General features: G+C 31.5%; 2 protein-coding genes and 1 long non-coding RNA gene across 23 annotated transcripts in view; 1 reads left to right on the top strand and 2 right to left on the bottom strand.

Annotated features, from left to right (window-relative positions):
• LOC143246190 (uncharacterized) overlaps window positions 1–20,684 on the bottom strand; it is a 54,456-nt gene that overhangs the window by 7,869 nt on the left and 25,903 nt on the right. For 2 of the 21 annotated variants that reach the window (XM_076492425.1, XM_076492424.1), the window contains exon 6: window positions 20,507–20,657. In XM_076492425.1, the coding sequence (XP_076348540.1) occupies window positions 20,620–20,657 (38 nt within the window). In that variant the 3' untranslated portion in view covers window positions 20,507–20,619. Of the gene's footprint in view, window positions 1–10,972; window positions 11,114–11,768; window positions 11,908–12,236; window positions 12,370–12,997; window positions 13,066–16,990; window positions 17,197–17,515; window positions 20,341–20,506; window positions 20,658–20,684 lie in introns of those variants that run through there. The other 19 variants (XM_076492407.1, XM_076492406.1, XM_076492412.1 and 16 more) reach the window with 19 other exon arrangements.
• Window positions 1,158–20,567, bottom strand: LOC143247903 (KICSTOR complex protein SZT2-like). The gene is made up of 8 exons (XM_076496454.1): window positions 20,507–20,567; window positions 11,769–11,882; window positions 10,844–11,113; window positions 9,395–9,623; window positions 8,375–8,456; window positions 6,528–7,106; window positions 4,203–4,299; window positions 1,158–3,353 (listed from the first exon to the last, which is right to left on the bottom strand). Exons 1-6 carry the CDS (start codon window positions 20,565–20,567, stop codon window positions 7,050–7,052), a joined length of 813 nt encoding a protein of 270 aa, XP_076352569.1. The 3' UTR covers window positions 1,158–3,353; window positions 4,203–4,299; window positions 6,528–7,049.
• LOC143246193 (uncharacterized) lies at window positions 5,943–8,355 on the top strand. Its single transcript, XR_013025836.1, has 2 exons — window positions 5,943–6,080; window positions 6,584–8,355. It is a non-coding gene; the product is annotated as an uncharacterized LOC143246193 (long non-coding RNA).

The raw sequence follows: 20,684 nt of genomic DNA, 5'->3' as shown, positions 1-20,684 counted from the left end.
TGACTGCTTTCTACAACTCATCTGTACTAAAAAGCTAAAGATGTTCTTCTGTTAGCCTCATTGAGTCTCAGAAATTTACATGTTCATGAAATAATTCAGGTAGCTTTCAAATATATATTTTAAAACACAAAAATGTATTGGTTACTGCAATAAAATTCCCCAAAATAGCTGTAATGTCATGTGAAAAAGTTAGGACACCCTGTGAAAGCCTGTGTATTTGTGTAACATTTTTGGATATATAGATATTTAATCTCAATTTCAACAATACTGATAGATTTAATTTTCTTTAATCTTTTTCATACCATTCCCCAGTGTCACAATGATATATCTGTGAAATTACATGCAGCTTGCTTTAACTTACAAATTATGTTACCCATGAGCTATTACAACTTGTTCTTGTGCCTTTAGAACCATTTTTTATATTATAATTTTACTTACTCTAATCTTAACTAACCTAACAAATACACCTATATTTACATGTCAATTACTTTTACACTTATGCCTAAATAACAAACATTAAAAAAAGAAATAAAGTACTCAACTAATCTCCTGTTTTTCTTGAACTTTTCTATTTGTTAGCTCTGTAACCAAACAAATTTCATACTTTTTGAGGGGTGGTGGATAAAATAGGGTTGATGAGTTGGTTTGTAGACGTTTTTGAATTTCACACAAAGCTACTCGAGGACTATCTATGCTAGCCGTTCTTAATTTAGGACTGTTGTATAAAGAGTATTATGTAGCCATCACATTATAATGCCCCATGACTGAAAGAGCAAGCATGTTTGGAATGACGGGGTTGCGAACCCACAACCCTCAGATTACGAGTCGCACGCCTTAACACGCTTGGCCATGCTGGGCCCATAAAAAGCTAGCATGTTTTGTGTGTAATATTTTACATTACTGGTAGTTTCATTACTACCACAATACAAATCTGTGTATTGATTATTGAAGGATCTATGTAGATGGCCTAGTGGTTATTATATCCAAACTTTGAATATGAGAATTCATGATTTATGACATGTCACAGAAACAAACTTGTTTACATACTTTGAGGCCATGGGTGCACTATGACAGTGATCATCAAATCCCATTCCTTGGTCAGACAGGGTTATCACAAGAGTTGATAACCTTTTTGTTTATCTTTTGAATATTAGGGAAGGATGTGAAAAAAATGACCCATTATGTGCATGATTCTAAAACAAACAAAATATTGTTGTATATGAATTTCATGTTATACTTTGTCTTTATAACCAGTTTGTATAAATGTCAGATAAAAAGGCTAGTTATGTTTTTAAACTTCATGTGCCTTCATAACTAGTCTTTTAAAATTACATTAGTGAATGCTTTGTATTGAACGAGGTTGTGTATTGCCTTCAATATATTTTTAACTTTATATTAATGTCACTCTGTTCCAGACTTGCTTTAGTTTTGTTATATTTGTAATATCGTAATTGTATAGGAATTGGTATTGGATTTACCAAATAATTTATTTGTATTACCTAGCAATATTATTTTTGAGATTTCGAAAAATTTGTAAAGTATAATTTGATATAAAAAAATTAGGAGATTTTTGCAAACTGTAACAAAACAATATTGGACTTGTAAAACATACATTGAGAATAGTCCATAAATTCACTGTTAGCATTAGTTAAGGCTGTCACCGAGTGTAATGTAACATGATAAAAATTACACTTCTATTAAACAGCTGTGTGTTAAAATTCCATGAAGTATATGTTCATCACTGTAATGTTTTTCTCAAGAACAAGTAGCAAAAAAATTGCAATGGTTTGTTTACAAATGTAAAATCAATCAAAAAGGCATAATTGACGAGAACTTGATTGAGGGTCTTAACTTAAGAGAGAAATATGTGAAGAATAGAAATAAATTAATATATTTTTGTATTTTATAATTTGTTAGAAGTACTTACTCTTTTTCATGTTTCTGTCAAACCTTTTTCTGTTTAAGAATAAGGCATACAGGATGATAGCTGTTTGTATGTGTTGTTCATATAATCCATAGCATACCCATATCTGCAGGTTTGCACTTGACTTGGCTACACATATAGTGTATATCAACTTCATTGATTTACTTCTATTGCTGTTTAGCCATAACTAACTTTTAAAAAAAAAAGTATATGCTTATACTTTTACAAAAAGCTTCTCCTAACATCCCATAAAAATTAAAGCACTAGATGATGACACAGAAAGAAGCTGAGCTATAAATACATCAGTACCTTAAAACGATTCTCTGCCTTACTGTCAGTATATTTGGGATTTTTCAAGAAACTGAGCAAATTCTGTCACAAGAAAATTTCCACAGCATGAAGATGAGTTTAGAGTAGGAATGGTAAAATGAAATACTGCAGAAATATCTAATAACAATCTATATCTATATACAAACTTCTAACATTATTTAATAATCAATATATTGTTGTATTTGTCTACTATTGTATTTTCAATCTGATCTGGTGCTCCTTTGCATGAAGGTGCATGAAACATTACATAGTTATACATTTCTTTAACTTCGGAGAACATTTTTTCTTTATTTTTCTTACATTTCAGCCAGAAATAAACAAAAAATAGTTCAACAACTGAAAAAAAAAAAAAATATTACACTGAATTATCCCTTCACCAAAGCAGCAGTATTTATTTCTTGTGCAAAAAATTTTGTTGTAACACTGAAGTTTTTCCAATGTAGTTTCAAAATCACTGTAATTAAATTAAATTTGGGTGGAAATTAGGTAGGCTAGAAAAGGATGTCACAATTTCCAGTATACAGGGTACAGCCAAAAATCTTGATTTATTAACATCAAAAACAAAATTCATGGACAAAAGAACTTGTCTATTAATAGTAAGCAGCTATGAAGATACAGAGTTTAGAAGGTTGGCTAAACTGTTCCTCTTCCATAAAATAGTAGAATTATTCATATTAACTTAAACACCTTATAGTGACTATATCTGTCAACAGAATGCAAGATATCAATGGAGAAGACACCTTTATAAAATTAAGAACCAGAAATGTATTCACTATCATGTGTTGTGTGGAATTTTGTAAGGAGGAAGAAGGTACAGAATTTACTCTCCATAAGCCTGGATATTATAGCAGATTCAGCCACACTGGTGAGCAATTCAGATGTCACAAGAGGTTTAAATTTCTATACTAAGAGTGATCACAGAACTTCACATGTAATAAAAGGTCTATATACCATCTGCTCCTAACATACTGTGCCCATACATATGGGCTGCCTCTCCTGAGGATAAGAAACCTCCTTGTTTCCATATGTCTTCACTAGCTTCCGGTACCAGCAACTGGTTATACATACGAGATTCATGCAAGTCTTGAAGAAGAAGAGTCTTGATAATACAAAAAATATTAATGATCTGGAGAAAAAAAATGTAGGTGTGAAAATTCACGTAATTGTAATATCTAATATAAGACGTTGTTCTCTGCAAGCTTAGTTATACCCATTTAATAATGATATGCCAACCCAAAATGCATTATTCCACTTCAAAGAAACATACTATTCAGAATGATATAGAAATAACATCTGCAGAGGAAATGTATTTCAACTTCAAATAATAATATATAAAAAAGTATACTGTATATGCAATAAATCAAGCTATGAATTGCGAAAATAGCTCTGAAGTGATCAAACTGAGTAAGCAGTGAAAATTACAAACGACTTGGTGTTAAAATATTCATGCTGCCAAGAAGTAAATGACACTTGTTGCAAACTGTCACAAGTTAGAGAAACTATACTTATCAACTTTTATTAGTTTACATACATACGTGCTAAGTGAGATAGTGTATTATTTACTTAAATATTCCTAAAGAATTACTTTATAACAAAAATAATATTAAAATAGTTAAACATATATAAAAGTCAGTGACAAACATAAGCCCCTTTAGATATGTTTGTTAATTAATTAATGTTTATACATTAATAAATTACACACTCAAATATTAATCAAAAAGTCCTGTTTGATCATAAACCCTGTTTACCAACAAATAAATTCCATGTTTAAAATACCAAAAATAAGCTTCTATGCATTAATTAGCAACATCTGGATATACCAACAGTTCAAGTGGAACATCTCACTGGCTGCAAGACAAAATTCACTTGTCATTTTATTGAACATATCATTTTATATGTATGAGTAATATAATACTTAAAATAATATGAAATGTCATCAACTATTTACCTGATTTACAACTTTGCATATATCTTTAACGATCTGTACAACTTGTGAAAAAATCTCCTTACACTGACGAAGCTCATCATCTTCTTGTTCTCTGTGACTGAATTAAAAACATGTTTTTAAACTACTCTTCAAATATACTGCTATTATAAAGTCTTAAAAAGCTAAAAAAAAATACCTGCACAGATATATGGACTTTATTTGTGATCTGCAACAGTGCTTTTGTTCAAAGCATTGTAACATAACAGAGCAAAAAATCACATAAAAATACCAACAAGAAAATCTAAATCAGAGCTTGTTTGATAACAAACATTAAAAAGAAAAGTCCACTTTCTGAAAAAAATGTAGTTTAAGACTTTCTCTTTTCATTATTTTTTTGCTATCTTAAATGATTATTAATGTTTTAAATAAGCAACATTATGGTAAAGGTAACAAAAGTCAAAATATACCCATACACAAAGTAACTACATAATATTTCCTGTTATTTGTATTATAAGAACAATATTTAGATGTAACACACAATTTATAGAATGACTTAAAGGAAAAAAAACGTTCAAAAGGAATTATTTTACCAACTTCTAATAACTCCTGGTATATAGTATTAAATCTTGTTGTCTGTTGGTAAGCAAAGCTACACAATGGGTTATCTTTATCCTGCCCACCACGGGTGTCAAAGCTTAATTCCTTGTTATAAGCCCAGACTCGTAACTGTGTTAATAGGTTGCCAGTACTAGATTAATATAATAATCACTAAATTATACACACATTTTGCTAAACTGCATTACCATTAAGTTCTTTTCCAGTTACCAATGAAAAAGTTTTAATTCTAAAACAAAACCTGAAACACATCACAATACTGAAATCTGATTAAAGATTTCTATTAATGATCGTACATTACTAATTTGTTGGATTCAACATAAGAAAAACTGAGCAAAAAAGTTGTACACATCCAACATTTCATACTAACCGTATATGACAGTATACATAAACATAATCCTGCAGAACTTTCAGAATAAACCAAAATAAGAGGACATTTGGTGTCAAGAACATCCAACCAATCCGTCACTTGCAGAATCACTACTGTTTCCTTCGTACCCTAAGCAAATATCGTTAGCAAGAAAACGAATACATGCTGAATTGTATATTGAGTGGTTTAGAAGCTGATAATGTTGAAGCAATGCTTAATAAGTAACCAATCTATTAACGAAACACAACGTGTACTCACATTCCAATAATGTTTATATGGTAAAAATAACCTAAACATGACTGGCAATAGGAAAAATTAATTATAATACTCTGTCCTTATACTTATTTAATATTGATGAAATACTTCTAAATGTCTAAAGTCGTTAATACTTCTAGTTTTAATTTTCCTATAACTGATTTGCAATCGCAATGAATATTAAAATTGTCAAATATAAGAATATGACTTTTAAAAATATAATTCAAATACTTCTTCACATGAATGAATAACAAGGATCCATTTTATAAAAGAATCAACTAAGCAGTCTATGAATGCACATAAATGTTTACAATAAACAAAAATTACATATTTTATAAAATACTTTTTCTGAAGTTTAAATGTATTACTTGTTTTCAACAGTACTAACAGTATTTGTTGTCTTCCATAATGTAACACTTAAAATTCATTTCCAGAAAAACTCTAACCTACCATCTACAGTATTGCTAACATGTTCACTACCAATAAAACTCGAGACTTCAGTATCATGGAATAAAACAGGAGTTGAACGTAAGGAATCCTGTGTTCCCTGTAGCTGTTGTACAGCTGGATGAACAAGAGCTCCAGGAAACTCAACAGGATGAGATTCACCAGAAAAGGGACTGATACTGTCAGACCTATCACAAACAGCACTGCCACAGGTGACATTATCAACTGCACTAGTACTTAATAAAATTGTAAGCTGCTCTCCAGATTTTACTGCATTTTTGTTTTGCAGAAGAATGTAGAAAATTAATAAAGATTTCATATGAGTTTACAGTTAATGTATGTAAAAAAAACATAACTATTAATAACACAAAAGTTTTTATACAACAGGCTTCTTCAGAATGTGATAACAAAAGTCCAAAATCTACTTAAACAGCAACAGTCTGAGATAAAGCATTATCTCAGACTCAAATGTATTAAAAAACATATTAACCTTATTGTGAAAACATAAAAAACAAAGGTACTATATATATACTGTACCTCATTTTTCTACCATCTTTAAACTACTAAAAGTAGTTTTGCTCATGACTGCCAACAATTTTTACTTGAGCTATTTAAGAAAGAAGTCTTTATTATATAAAATAAAACAGATTTTTAAATACCTTTGTAAATGCTATTTCTGAGCAGAAAGTAACAGGAGTTTCTGTTACTGACACAGATTCAGAAACCATGGTTGAAGACTCTCCAGGTACCATTGATGCAGAGCTTGAAGCACAGTGTGACTTATCCTTCAGGTTTTTGGACGATACTTTTCTCACTGGACGTGACCGGTTTAATCCAGTGGTCTCATTTTCTTCAGTTTCTATACCCTTGTCTTCATCTCTGACTGCCTGACTGACAGAATTAACATACTTATCATCAATATTCCTTTCCATTATCAGTGGCATTCCCATAATCTGATTATCATCCTCCATTTCACCAGATTTATTTTGTCTTCTCAATAGCCCTCTGTTGGAATTCTGATCCAAAAGAGGAAATACTACATTTTGTAATTCCCAACTAGCCTTCGTCAGCACTGTACTGTCATCACCATGTGGAATCTCTACTAGCAAGACCCAGTGGAGGCACAAGAGATCCAAATGAACGATCTGCCGTTCTTCAGACTAAGGGTCTACCACAGGATACTAGTATTCACCTAGCTTACTCAAATGATAGCCTGGAAGGGTCATCTGTTTTAGCTCCTACAGATGAAAATATGTAAAGTATGCAATATTGAAATAATTTACATATTATTTCTCTTGAAGATAGAAGATGAACAAAAATTCTCCCTATAATGTTTTAAAACTTTAATTCCCTATTACATGTACATTGATAAGAATAATTACATAAAATATTACCTGAAGTAATGTTTTTATTTTCAAATAACATATTGCAAAAAACAATAGCATTAAGAATTTCACTAAGGCAGAAAAAATTGCAGGATCTTGTATATTATACCAGCTATTTTTATTTTATATTTTACACAAATAATTTATATATTTCATCAGTATGGAAAGGCTGGTTTTGTACTTACATTACATTATATTAACATTTTCCTATAATGAAAATGTATTTTTAACAGATTAATACACTTTTTCACAATATAAGCTTTTCTCAACTTCTACTGCCTTCTATATTCACAATTCTTCACCCACTGCAAAACTATTCTCCCAATAAATCTATGTTTTCATGTCAGGCAGTTGCATGCAAAAGAGCATGTAACAACTTTCCATTAATAGGATTGTGACAAATCCTAGTACAGCTGACTCCTATGCAGCTTGGCTCAAGTTCACTAAGACTGTGAAACATTGTTGAATGTACAAGACTGTTTAGCAAGAGTGCTGTTGATTGGTTCAGTATTTTTTAAATCAGGTAGATTGTCAGTTTATTTATCCCCAACAAGTCACAGACAAATACCGTAGAAGAATACCAAGGAGCTAAGGTTAGAAAGACAAAATTTCTCCTAGATTAAACACTAACTACTATTCACTGAAGATCAATCCATTACAACAAGCAAAATGTGTTAAATATTTTTATTTCTTCAAATACATTTTCTTCTACAAGATATTTTTTAAAAAAATTAGTGATGCAGTAAATATTGTAATCAATGTTAACCTTGTCTATTGGTATGGTATCTTCATGTTATTTCACTGTTAAGAATTACAAATTCCAATTTTCATTTTGATATTAAAAATACAAGTACAAACATGTAATTTTGTTCTATTATGGCACACATTTCCATATTCTTTATAGTGGTTTAACCTATTTTTCAAGTACTTCAAATAAGTTTTTTATCTCTAAGATTCCTGTAACCAATACAGCAAGATTAGATAAAATGGGTATGTGATTGTAGAAAAACTATTTTCATAAGGTGTGTAAAAAATATATTACATATTTTTGTTTTTGTGACATTAAAGTTGTTAATACTATAATAAAATTGTTTATACATTTGATTAGTAAAGATTCCTACCCTTTGAATACACATTTTCATGGTCTCTTGTTCAAAACTTGGCAGATGACTAAGCTGATGGCATGCAATCTCTGTCTGTATGCTGAAAATTAAATATTTAAATACAGATATTACAAGCTCCTAAAAATATTTAACCTCCAACTCAATTCCACTACTACTATATATATAAAAGGGATTATATACAGGAAAACATCAGTAATGCTAACACACACACACAATATATATATATATATATTGTAGTGAAATTAAATAATTACATCTAAATGAAGCCAAATGAGTAAACAAAATCATGAGGAACAACTCCATTAAAAACAGCCTCTGATTAATTATATTATAACCATAAATTTTAAGCCATAAACAATACACATTAAAATTAAACAAAATATATGCTGCATATTTTTAAAACGATCCTACAGTACAAGCTTAAACACAGGATTATAAATCGTATCCTACGTTTTGGAGATTACTGAAAAAGTAGGACCCACATTGAAGTGAGGATACACCATCAATCAGTCTTAACCTCCATTTCACTAGTCTCACATAAGAAGATTAGAAATTGGAGAGAGAGATGTGGGTGCTCAAGCCCACAATGTCCCACATCTTTTTTCACCTTTCACTGCTTGCAGACAGTTGTGAGAAGGTGACTGTTCTCCCAAGTTAAAATGAGAACAAAAAAAACATAAACATAAAAACATGAAAAATAAAAAATAAAAATAAGTTACAACAATTTGAAATAAGTAAGATAAAACTTCTCTTGAAGTTAGCATTCCTGCCCCCAGTATGGTAGAGGCACTAATTAACATGACATCAGTGAAGTAATAGTTTACTGTGATTGTCATGTTTTTATATGCAGCTTAAGGTGAATATCTGCATAAAGTTGTGCCAAGTTTTAGATGACCTTATTTTTCTAACCAAAAACAATGTTTAGTAGAATTTAGTAAAAAATACATACATAGAATCAGGTTAACTGCTAAAGTACTCATCAGTTTTTATAAAAATACTGTAAACAAGGTTGTTTACTCTGAACGAGATGCTGACAAATCATCCTCGTCTTCATCAATAGATTTCAAAGGTTCAGACTCTGGCATTGGTGAGGTGCTACAATAGGACACTGTATGCACAGTATTATCCCATTCTACCAGTTCCTCCATTTCAGGATGTAAAGTCAAGCACAACACATCAAGTGTTATCTGAAGATCATCCAGAACAATATTGGAGCCAGGCTCCTCTAATGACGAAATTACTTCCCCCTAAAGAATAAACACATTGTCTGTAATTTTTTCCATGTATTCCTATCAAATCTTTCACACTAAAAAAAAATAAAATTCTATTATGCCCTGCTTCTCTTTAATCATGACTACTAATAACATCAGTTATGAAGCTACTGTATTAAAATACCACATACTCAATGCACAAAAACTATAAAAATTACACAAACGAACTAATAAAATTTGAGAAACATGAATGGGTAACAAAAAAAACAACTTTAAAGTAAGTTTAAACAGTAAATAAATGTACTTGCCTTGAACTGGATTCCTCATCATCAGTTTGAAGCTAAATTTTAAACAAATGAGGTTTGGATTCATTAGTAAAAACTATGTATTACTTTACAATGTTGATGCATTTAAATGATACAGGTCACAATTAGGTTCAAACTATGGCTTATGCATTAATATTCTACACTGTCATTTTCAAATATACTTATATTAGTTGATTTCAAGAGGATTTGAAGTTCCTCATTTAAACTTAGTGAATAAAGTTATGGAAATAAATACAACATTAAGAAACAATTTTTTACCTGAAAAATTTGATTCAAGTAAACTTAGGAGCTTATTTAGATCTACGAACTTACAAAAGGCTGAACTATAATGGCAGTATACGATGATATAAATGCACATATTAGTACGTGGGGTAAATCCTTTGCAAAACACCTGGATAACATAATGCACATAAACTATTAATGAAATCTTTATCCAAATGCTCTGTAGCATGTCACACAATGCTAAGGATTGCTTGGTTGCCTGTTTATTTATGTAAATCTATGTTCCGTCAGTATTATACCACTAGAAGTTACTCTGTTGCTAAGCAGATGGTTTTACTACAGGCAGGCAGTGTTAACTAAGGTTAATGATGCAAAGGCAGATGGTATTTCTATAAATGCATAGTTCAACAGGGTGAGGATCTCAACATGTAATTAGACCAACAACAATGAGGTCTAGATTTATTTATGTGTCCTAAAAAGTTACAAATAAACCCGTTATGTTTACAAAATAGCTATTATATAAGGCACTATTAGATATTTGCTTTTATTAAACATACTATCTTAATTTAACCATTATAAATTGCTCATCTTCATTAAAGTATGCACATCTGACCAAAATGTTTATGGTTTAAAATATTTTATATATGTACAAAACACTCTGGATTCTTACAATACATTTAAATTCCTGATTTTAGGCTATTACTTACAAAAACACAAAATTGTAGAACACAGTATCTTCCCAAGACAGGTGGGCAGGGATTTTAAAGAACAGTTTCCAACATTATGATTTGTTCGAACTGAGCATGTAGAATGAACAAAAAGTGGTGGAATAGAAACTCCTACATTCTGCTGAATATTCTTCTCATCTTCATCCTCAAGTGAAGATAAGGCAGACTGCCTACCAATACTTGTGTCCTCTGACAAACTGCTAGCTTCTTCACAAGAGGGTGGTGCTTCACTCTCTTTAGGTGGAAAATCTAAAGTTATGAAAATTATTTTAAGATCACAAAGAAATAGGAAAACTTCCATTAATATTTATATTTCACAATAACAACTCGCATTGAAATTATTCACACATGTACCTATTTTCCTTTCAAATATAATAAAAACATCAAATATAAATCACATTATATATTCATTATGAATAAAAAAATTAAAGTAAAAATACTGTAAATTGCAATTCTTTTTATTACTTAAAGAACACTTTCATCCACCTGCCAAAAACAAAACTTTAAAGGGTAAAAATGTGGTAACTAATACTCCACTTGCTCGAAAGAACTTCCCACAATTATTACTAACAACAAATATACAAGGAGAGAGGAGGGATATGAATGATATGGTAGTCTTGTGGTTTATTTTAATATTAACATTGCATTTAAATTGAACACATCAAAAGTATTACTATGCAGTTTTTCACAGTTGGTTCTGTTGCAGTTTCATGTTTGTTTCCTTTAATTTTACACAAAACTTTCAGCATCAGCAGTCTCTAATTTTGAAGACATTGGCTACAAAGTAGGCAAATAATCAACTTTGTGAAATATTTTAAACTGTTGCCAGCTAACTTGATAATGTATTAATCCTCCATTACTAACAAGTGATATTCATTTCCAATATTTTATTACATATACATACCAACTTTTCCAATTCCATGAACTTGTAATACTATACACTGTTGGTTCTTCCTTGTTGTTGAAGCTCTAGATGATATACAAATGTTGTCCAGGTTTGTGTCATGGTCTGAGAACCCTGAACCAAAGCGAGGTCAAAAGTCCTGAATTACAGTATCAAAATAGTTGTTATTCTCTTTGGCTTAGAGAGATTTACTTAACTTATTCACAAAACATGGTTATATTTTCTAGGGAAAGATAATTAGTAAAATAAGTTATGACTATAACAGTTTTAGTCTATATGATTTCAGTTATCAATCCTGAGAGTGAAACCTGTAAAACTAAGCACAATTTAGCATAAACATCAACTGTTACAGTCTGCACATCATCCCTTATTTCTGTTTTATTTTAATAAAGATTTTGTTAATTGTACACACTTGCCCAATCCCCCTTATTTTAGTGTATATACTAAAAAACTTGTTAAATACAGTACCCCACACTTCCTGGACAAATTTGCTGTTATCAGTGGATCCAATTCACTGATCACATCAAAGTATCACACACGTACACTACATTATTTTTTTCTTTGTTTCTTTTACATATCCAATCCATACCATGTATTCAACCTAGAATTTGAATTAGGATATAATCAAAGCCAAATCACAATGACCATATAGACAATATAAGAATGAGATGATTTAAATTGTTACCAGTCTTATATCAAGAGAATATTGTACACACACTAGTTTAGAATTAAACAAGTAATGCTGTCATCAGTAGCATACATATAACAAGATATAGTTGAATTATTATTATACTAGCATATACCTAGGATAAAGACACCAACCAAATGAATTGTAATAAAAATAATTATAAGTAAACAGCAAAACAAATCAGAGTAAAAATAATATACCTGTTAAAAAATAAATATGGACTTCATACTACAACAAAAATTTTATAGGAGAGAGTGCAGCTGTGAAAATTGTCCATTGTTTGAAATAACTTCTCTCACATTCTTTTACACTGGGCATAAACGTTCAGTAACATATATGTATTTTAAATATACTCATTACCAGTCAAGAACATGCAAATAAATTTCAACCTTAAATATATACAACACAGTAGGACTGCTCATAATAAACCAAATACATTTTTATGCATTTTGCATTCAACTAAAACAAGAGACTATCTACTATTTCATTAATTAGCTCATTTTTTTTAAAGAATTACATTACAACAAAGTGTAGTTCTTACATTAAACTCTTCTTCGTCACCTGCAAGTTTTTTCTGTGGATTACTTGAAACTAAAGAACTGGGAGAATCTAAAGTATTTATTGTACAAGAAATATTATTCATACAATGATTAGAATTTTGCTCAATGAAAGTTATCACAAACTTCTAAATTTTTTCCTCAATGAAAAATGTAAATTCATATTTAATAAATGATTATCCATCTCTTGCATACGTCCATAGAAATTCTTAATAAATTTTGAAATTAGTACTCAACTTCTTAAAACATTGCTATTACATCATTTAAATAATTACACACATTATCTTGTAAAATATCTATCCAAAGTATATTTTCACATAACTACAAAGGTACTTCTTGAGAAAAAAAAACTAAAAATAAATACTTTTCTTGAAACTTATGGTTATAGCCAAAACAACTTTTTTCCCTTAAAATTAACAGTAGGGTCCAGAACCCCATTAGCTTTTTCAAATGATTTTTTCTCAACTAGTTATGCATCTAATTCTTGTGGAATCACAACAATGTTCCTAATACATGATACAAGTAACAAAAAATATATGAAATTAAAAACACCATTATCATTAATCCCACTGTTTAAGATTAGGACTTGCAAAACCTATAGCGCAATGTGATCACAATAATGAACAATTTGTAAACAGGTTGGTTATTTGGGGATACATTAATTGCTACCCTATAAGTATCATTATAAGAACTAAGGATTGCTTGGATTATATGAAATAATTTACTTAAATGTTTTGAAACTTAAGTTACTATGTTGAAGTCTTTTCAAATTATAAATACCCAGATATTATCTCAAGATCACTAAGTATGGAATACTTTAAAAGTAAACTTGGTCAGTAAACTATATTCAAAACATCTATAAACAAGTTACTGAAACAACTAATCAAGAACATATTCCCAGGTTTACATAGTGTCTGATACAGTTCAAGATTCATGGTAGAAATAACAATGTTTGCTAGCTTTTTTCATCTTGTACTGAGGAATGAGTGAAGAAAGAGACAGAGTTACCAATCCAATATTAATTTACTGCAAAAAAGATGTGTCTAAATAATGGTACTAGATTGCATTTCACCAAAATAAAATTCAAATATTGATATCAAAATAAGAAGTTAACAGAGCATAAGAGGAAACATACATACAACATCCATCTATCAATATCAAGATATGTCTAACTGACAATAAGATGATTTCAAATTTTACAAAAAGCCTTATTTTAAAACAGTCAATATTTAGCACAAAGTATAAGCTGCTCCGACCTTATACTACCGGTTACTAAAAAATGTAAACCTAAAAAAAACCTTTCAAATTTTAAAAAAATCTCAGAGCAAAAACAAGGATATAGAAGTGACAAAGTTCAAAGGATGTTATTTAGCTCTCTCACTATGGCTGAATCAAAGTGTCAATTTTTTCCAGTACATTTGATATCTAACTAAATCACTTTATTACCAATGTATGTCAATGAACCTAACATAAAAATATATTTATAATTTAATTTTATATTATTGGAGTTTCCACTTTTTAATTTCAAAAATATCTAAAAACTTATCAATAGTTTTTCCATGTCACATTTTCAACATGAAAATTTTCTAACTTCAATAATGGGTTTCTACACTTTCCAACCACATAAAACCAAAAAACATGCATTATCAAAAGCAATTATTTAAATTCTATGCAGAACCCACACACCCTCTCTCCAATTTTTGAGTTTGTTTGCTAAGTTTACATGATTATAAACATATACAGTAGGAGGAGCAAATTATCCTGTACATACAGTCATGTGAGAAAGTTAGAACACCCTATGAAAGCCTGTGTATTTTTGTAACATTTTTGGATATTTAGATATTTAATCTCAATTTTAACAATACTGAGATATTATAGGAATATAACTAAACAATTAAAACTGAAGAAAAGACTATTCAAGATCTTCTGTAAATGTACTTCTACAAAAATGCATATTCTAACTCAGGGAAAAAGCACACCTCCACATTTATTCCAACTTAAAATGACTCAACCCACACACAGATGCATATGATCAGAAGATCACTATTCAGCATTTTGAATGAGACTTGCCCTATTTAAACCTCAGACATATAGTTTGGTGTGCTCCTGGCTGTTGAAGTGAGAGTGAGCACCATGGTGAGAGCAAAAGAGCTGTCTGAGGCCTTGAGAAAGAAAATTGTAGCAGCTTATGAGCCTGGTAAGGGATTTAAAAAGATCCCAAAAGATTTTAAAATCAGCCATTTCACTGTCCAGAAAATAGTCGACAAGTGGAGGACTTTCAAAACAACTGCCATGTTTGGTCTGGTCGTCTAAGCAAGTTCACCCCGAGAGCAGACCGCAAGATGCTAAAAGAGGTCTCCATACACCCTAAAATGTCATCACGGGATTTACAGCAGGCTCTGGCTACTGTTGATGTGAAAGTGCATGCCTCTACAATCAGAAAGAGACTGCACAAGTTTAACTTGCATGGTAGGTGTGCAAGGAGGAAACCTTTGCTCTCTAAGAGAAACATCAAGGCCAGACTACAGTTTGTCAGAGAGAATGTAGACAAAGACCAGGACTTCTGAAATAATGTTCTTTCGACAGATGAGTCCACATTTGAATTATTTGGACACCAGAACAGAGGACATGTTTGGTGTAAACCAAATACGGCATTCCAGGAAAAGAACCTCATACAAACTGTGAAGCATGGAGGTGGAAGTGTAATGGTTTGGGACAGCTCACAATCATAGAATCCACCATGAATTCTACTGTGTATCAGAGGGTGCTTGAGGAGACCATCTGTACAAATATTAAAGCTGAAGTGGAACTGGAACCTGCAACACGACAATGACCCAAGACATACCACTAAATCCACCAAGGACTAGCTGAAAACTAAGAAATGGAGAGTCCTGGAATGGACGAGTCAAAGCCCAGCTCTTAATTCCACCGAGATGCTGTGGGGTGGCTTGAAACGGGCTGTACATGCAAGAAACCCCTCAAACATATCACAGCTGAAAGAATTCTGCATTGAGGAGTGGGGCAAACTTTCTTCAGACTGATGTCAGAGACTGGTAGATGGCTACAAGAAGCATCTCACTGCTGTTATTTCAGCCAAAGGGGGTAGGGTGTCCTAACTTTTTCCTCAGTTAGAATATGTATTTATGTAGAATTACACTTATAGAAGATCTTGAAAAGTCTTTTCTTCAGTTTTAATTGTTTAGTTATATTCCTACGATCTATCAGTATTTTTGAAATTGAGATTAAATATCTATATATCCAAAAATGTTACACAAATACACAGGCTTTCACAGGGTGTCCTAACTTTTTCACATGACATTACAGCTATTTTGGAGAATTTTATTGCAGTAACCAATACATTTTTGTGTTTTAAAATATATATTTGAAAGCTACCTGAATTATTTCATGAACATGTAAATTTCTGAGACTCAATGAGGGTAACAGAAAAACATCTTTAGTTTTTTAGTACAGATGAGTTGTAGAAAGCAGTCAGTAATCAAATCCTTCTTTTCATGTATAAACATTTTATATTTTTTGACAAAACTAATTTCTTGGCTTAGCTGAACAACATGTCAGTAAAACAAAATGTCCAAACATTTCAGGACCTCCATAACCTGATAACATAAAACCAATACATGAGCTTCTTAAATTAGCTCTCAATAAGCAGCTAATGAGATCTGCTTGGGTTTCTTGATTTTGTCAGAGGAAGACTACTACTCTTGCATCCCAAGTTATGCTAATAAAATGAAAAGAATTGATTGATTGATTTAGTGTTTTATGGCACAAAGCAGCTAGGCTATCTGCACCAAATGTCCAGTAAAAAGGTATAAATAAAGTAAAGGTAGTAAAATACATAAAAGGAAATGAAGGAAAAACAAAACATCATTGAAAAACAGAAAAAGTATAAAACAAATGTTGACACCTAGTCTACAATGTTAAGAGAGAAAGCAGAGTAAAAGAAGTTGTAAAGTACTTACTCTAGCAAAATGGTAATGATCATAACCCGCCAGGAAGACTAACAGGTAAGTTCAAGAACCACCGTCAGTCACCTGAAGTTGGCTTTTCCAGTCATGGTTCTGGGTTATGTGTCATAGCAGCCATTATCAAAATGGCAGAAAGCAGAAGGTAAAAGGTTACCTGTTACAGCTGTTAAGATAGTTAATTTCAAAAGTTCTGAAAAATTCTGCAACCAGTGCAGAAAAGTAAATGGTGTTATTCAATGTACTTTGTATCTTAAATTTTCATTTAACTACTATACAAAAACAATTTCACTACAGTTAGTATTAGAATAATGAAAATAAGAGAGAATAATGTTTTATCAAAATAAAGTTTTGATATTCATTAAGGAGGTTCTAAAGGTTATGAAAGTAAAATAACTGTAAAATGAAAAGAAGTATTTTTATTATTAGCACAAAGTCACTTATCTCTGAGACCAACTTAGCAAAGGTATTGGAAATCTACAGACAAATATTTAGTAAAAATTTCCTTAACAATAACTGATATTTTGTGCAATTTACTAAAACTGTAGTTAACAGTCATTCATAACTTCAAAGATATAAGGTATGTTCAATGAACCAAGATCACTTGTAAATTACCTAAATAGTGGAAAAATACATAGTCTCATTCAAAACTGATTTAATCATATTATATTTGAATGATTTGTATATTAGAATAATAGGGCCCACTTCAGGCATTATGCTGACATAAGCAAGATTTTAAAATGCTATCCCTGGTGCAGCTAATACCTGCATCTTGTCTTATCATAAGTATAGATTTCTGTAGTTTCTGGAAATATACACACTTGTTCTATATTTAGAGTATTACCTTCCAGTATCCGTGCCTATGAAAATATCTTGATCAGCAAGACACAGTGAAGTGTATAAAATGAGCACAAGCTATTTTATTCTGTTGAATGTAAAATACTATAACTTTTCTTGATTTTACTTCCCTGGCAGTTGTCTACCAGTTTACTCATAGCAAATTTCAAACAATTCAACAGTGAAATTTATATTAAGATTATATTACCAGTCATTTGCAAGGTAAAATATTTGTATAACAACAAGATCATTAAACACTGTAAAGTCAAAACAACGAACACTTCAAAGAGAAATATCTTAAATATTCTTAACAGAAGCAAAACAATTCAACACCAAACCCCAGACCACTCTGTACCATCTCCCTTATTCACAATGTTAAAGCTGTGGTTAGGGAAAAACAAAAACAATCCGTGCAATAAAACCAGCATTATTAACAAAATAATATACTACACGGGGCCCGGCCTGGCCTGGTGCGTTAAGATGTTTGACTCGTAATCTGAGAGTCACGGATTCAAATCCTCGTTGCCCCAAATATGCTTGCCCTTTCAGCCTGTTATAAAGTAACAGTCAATCCCACTATTTGTTGGTAAAAGAGTAGCCCAAACAATGGCAGTGAGTGGTGATGACTATCTGCCCTCCCTCTAAATTAGGGAAGCTCTCATGTAGCTTTGTGCGAAATTCAAAAACAAATAATATACTAGACTTATAAAGTTACAAAGATTTACAAGCCAAATATTAATACAACCATATTTTGAACAACAACTGTTTATCAAAGTAAGAAACATAGCTAAACATACTGGAATAATTACAGGTCCTTTTGCCCCAACAAGAAAGTTTGTAAAGTTATGTGATCTCCACGATCAGCCTCCTCATCCTGTGTAATTAAGTTTAGTACTATCATAGATACAATGAAAATTACCATTCAAAAACTAAAATGTTAAGCATTTTATAGAAGGAATTTAATGTGCAACTGTTTCTCTTAACAGAGAAGTTTAGCCAATATATGAACCAAATGAAATAACCCAGATATGAATAATCATTCAAATTAAGTTAACCACTGATCTCACATAAGAATAATTTACTTTGAGTATGTAAAGAATAATAATAATAATAATAAAAAAGTCTGAGGACAACTGTATCTTAATATACTGAAGTTAGTAATTCTTACATTCTTGGCATAGTCTCACAAGTAACAGTGATTATACCATCCCTTCATGGAGATGTTATTTATAATTGAGAACTTCCAACACTGGCACTTGGTTGACTAGCCGACCGACCCAAGGAATTCAAGGACAAAGTGGTGTGTTACGATTGGACCCCTCAACCACAAGGATCCTCTTCTCCCCTTCACAGGTCGCCACTTGTGGCAAACACGTGGGTGGATGTTTAGATCCCAGAGGAGGTAAAGTGAAAGAACAGAACCTTCCCCTGGGAGGTCCCCTCACCACGTGCAGGGATCCACGATGAGGGCCATCTTAGTGGAAAAAGTATACTTCATTTCATGTTTTTCTATAGCTAATTGTTGCATAACCTGTTAGGAAGTTAAATACTGATGATAGAGCAAGTACCATAACAGGTTTTCTTTAATCGTTTTTTTCAACATGCATTGCTCTTACAAGTAAACCTTCAACTTCTTTACGGACTTCCTAAAATATAGTAGTATATAGTAACATCAAAACAGTTACAAAGTTACAAAGATTTACAAGCCAAATATTAATACAACCACATTTTTGAACAACAACTGTTTATCAAAGTAAGAAACATAGCTAAACATACTGGAATAATTACAGGTCCTTTTGCCCCAACAAGAAAGTTTGTAAAGTTATGTGATCTCCACGATCAGCCTCCTCATCCTGTGTAATTAAGTTTAGTACTATCATAGATACAATGAAAATTACCATTCAAAAACTAAAATGTTAAGCATTTTATAGAAGGAATTTAATGTGCAACTGTTTCTCTTAACAGAGAAGTTTAGCCAATATATGAACCAAATGAAATAACCCAGATATGAATAATCATTCAAATTAAGTTAACCACTGATCTCACATAAGAATAATTTACTTTGAGTATGTAAAGAATAATAATAATAATAATAAAAAAGTCTGAGGACAACTGTATCTTAATATACTGAAGTTAGTAATTCTTACATTCTTGGCATAGTCTCACAAGTAACAGTGATTATACCATCCCTTCATGGAGATGTTATTTATAATTGAGAACTTCCAACACTGGCACTTGGTTGACTAGCCGACCGACCCAAGGAATTCAAGGACAAAGTGGTGTGTTACGATTGGACCCCTCAACCACAAGGATCCTCTTCTCCCCTTCACAGGTCGCCACTTGTGGCAAACACGTGGGTGGATGTTTAGATCCCAGAGGAGGTAAACTGAAAGAACAGAACCTTCCCCTGAGAGGTCCCCTCACCACGTGCAGGGATCCACGATGAGGGCCATCTTAGTGGAAAAAGTATACTTCATTTCATGTTTTTCTATAGCTAATTGTTGCATAACCTGTTAGGAAGTTAAATACTGATGATAGAGCAAGTACCATAACAGGTTTTCTTTAATCGTTTTTTTCAACATGCATTGCTCTTACAAGTAAACCTTCAACTTCTTTACGGACTTCCTAAAATATAGTAGCATATAGTAACATCAAAACAGTTTACATAAAACTTACCATCACGTCCAACTTCTCTGTCAGGATTTTTAGTCTCGTGAGACGTGTCCATCTTCACCATACTTGAAGCAACCAGATTTACTTCTCCTGTCCTCTCCTACATTAGGACAGTCTCATGACATGTGTCCATCTTCACCACACTTACAACATCCTGTTAAGATGGTTAAAAAATACTATG

This window comes from Tachypleus tridentatus, chromosome 3 (assembly GCF_004210375.1).
Source record: "Tachypleus tridentatus isolate NWPU-2018 chromosome 3, ASM421037v1, whole genome shotgun sequence".
NCBI lineage: Eukaryota > Metazoa > Arthropoda > Merostomata > Xiphosura > Limulidae > Tachypleus > Tachypleus tridentatus.
Note: the sequence above shows the minus strand (reverse complement) of the source record. Positions and strands in the feature narration are given on the sequence as shown.

Excerpts from the sequence above, each read along its gene's own strand:
- LOC143247903 (XM_076496454.1), bottom strand. The coding sequence starts at position 20,567 with ATGGTGAAGATGGACACGTCTCACGAGACTAAAAATCCTGACAGAGAA. Across the intron at positions 11,114-11,768 it reads TCATGGAATTGGAAAAGTTG|ATTTTCCACCTAAAGAGAGT; the intron begins GTATGTATATGT and ends TCATAACTTTAG. Across the intron at positions 9,624-10,843 it reads TTCTACAATTTTGTGTTTTT|GGGAAGTAATTTCGTCATTA; the intron begins GTAAGTAATAGC and ends TTATTCTTTAGG.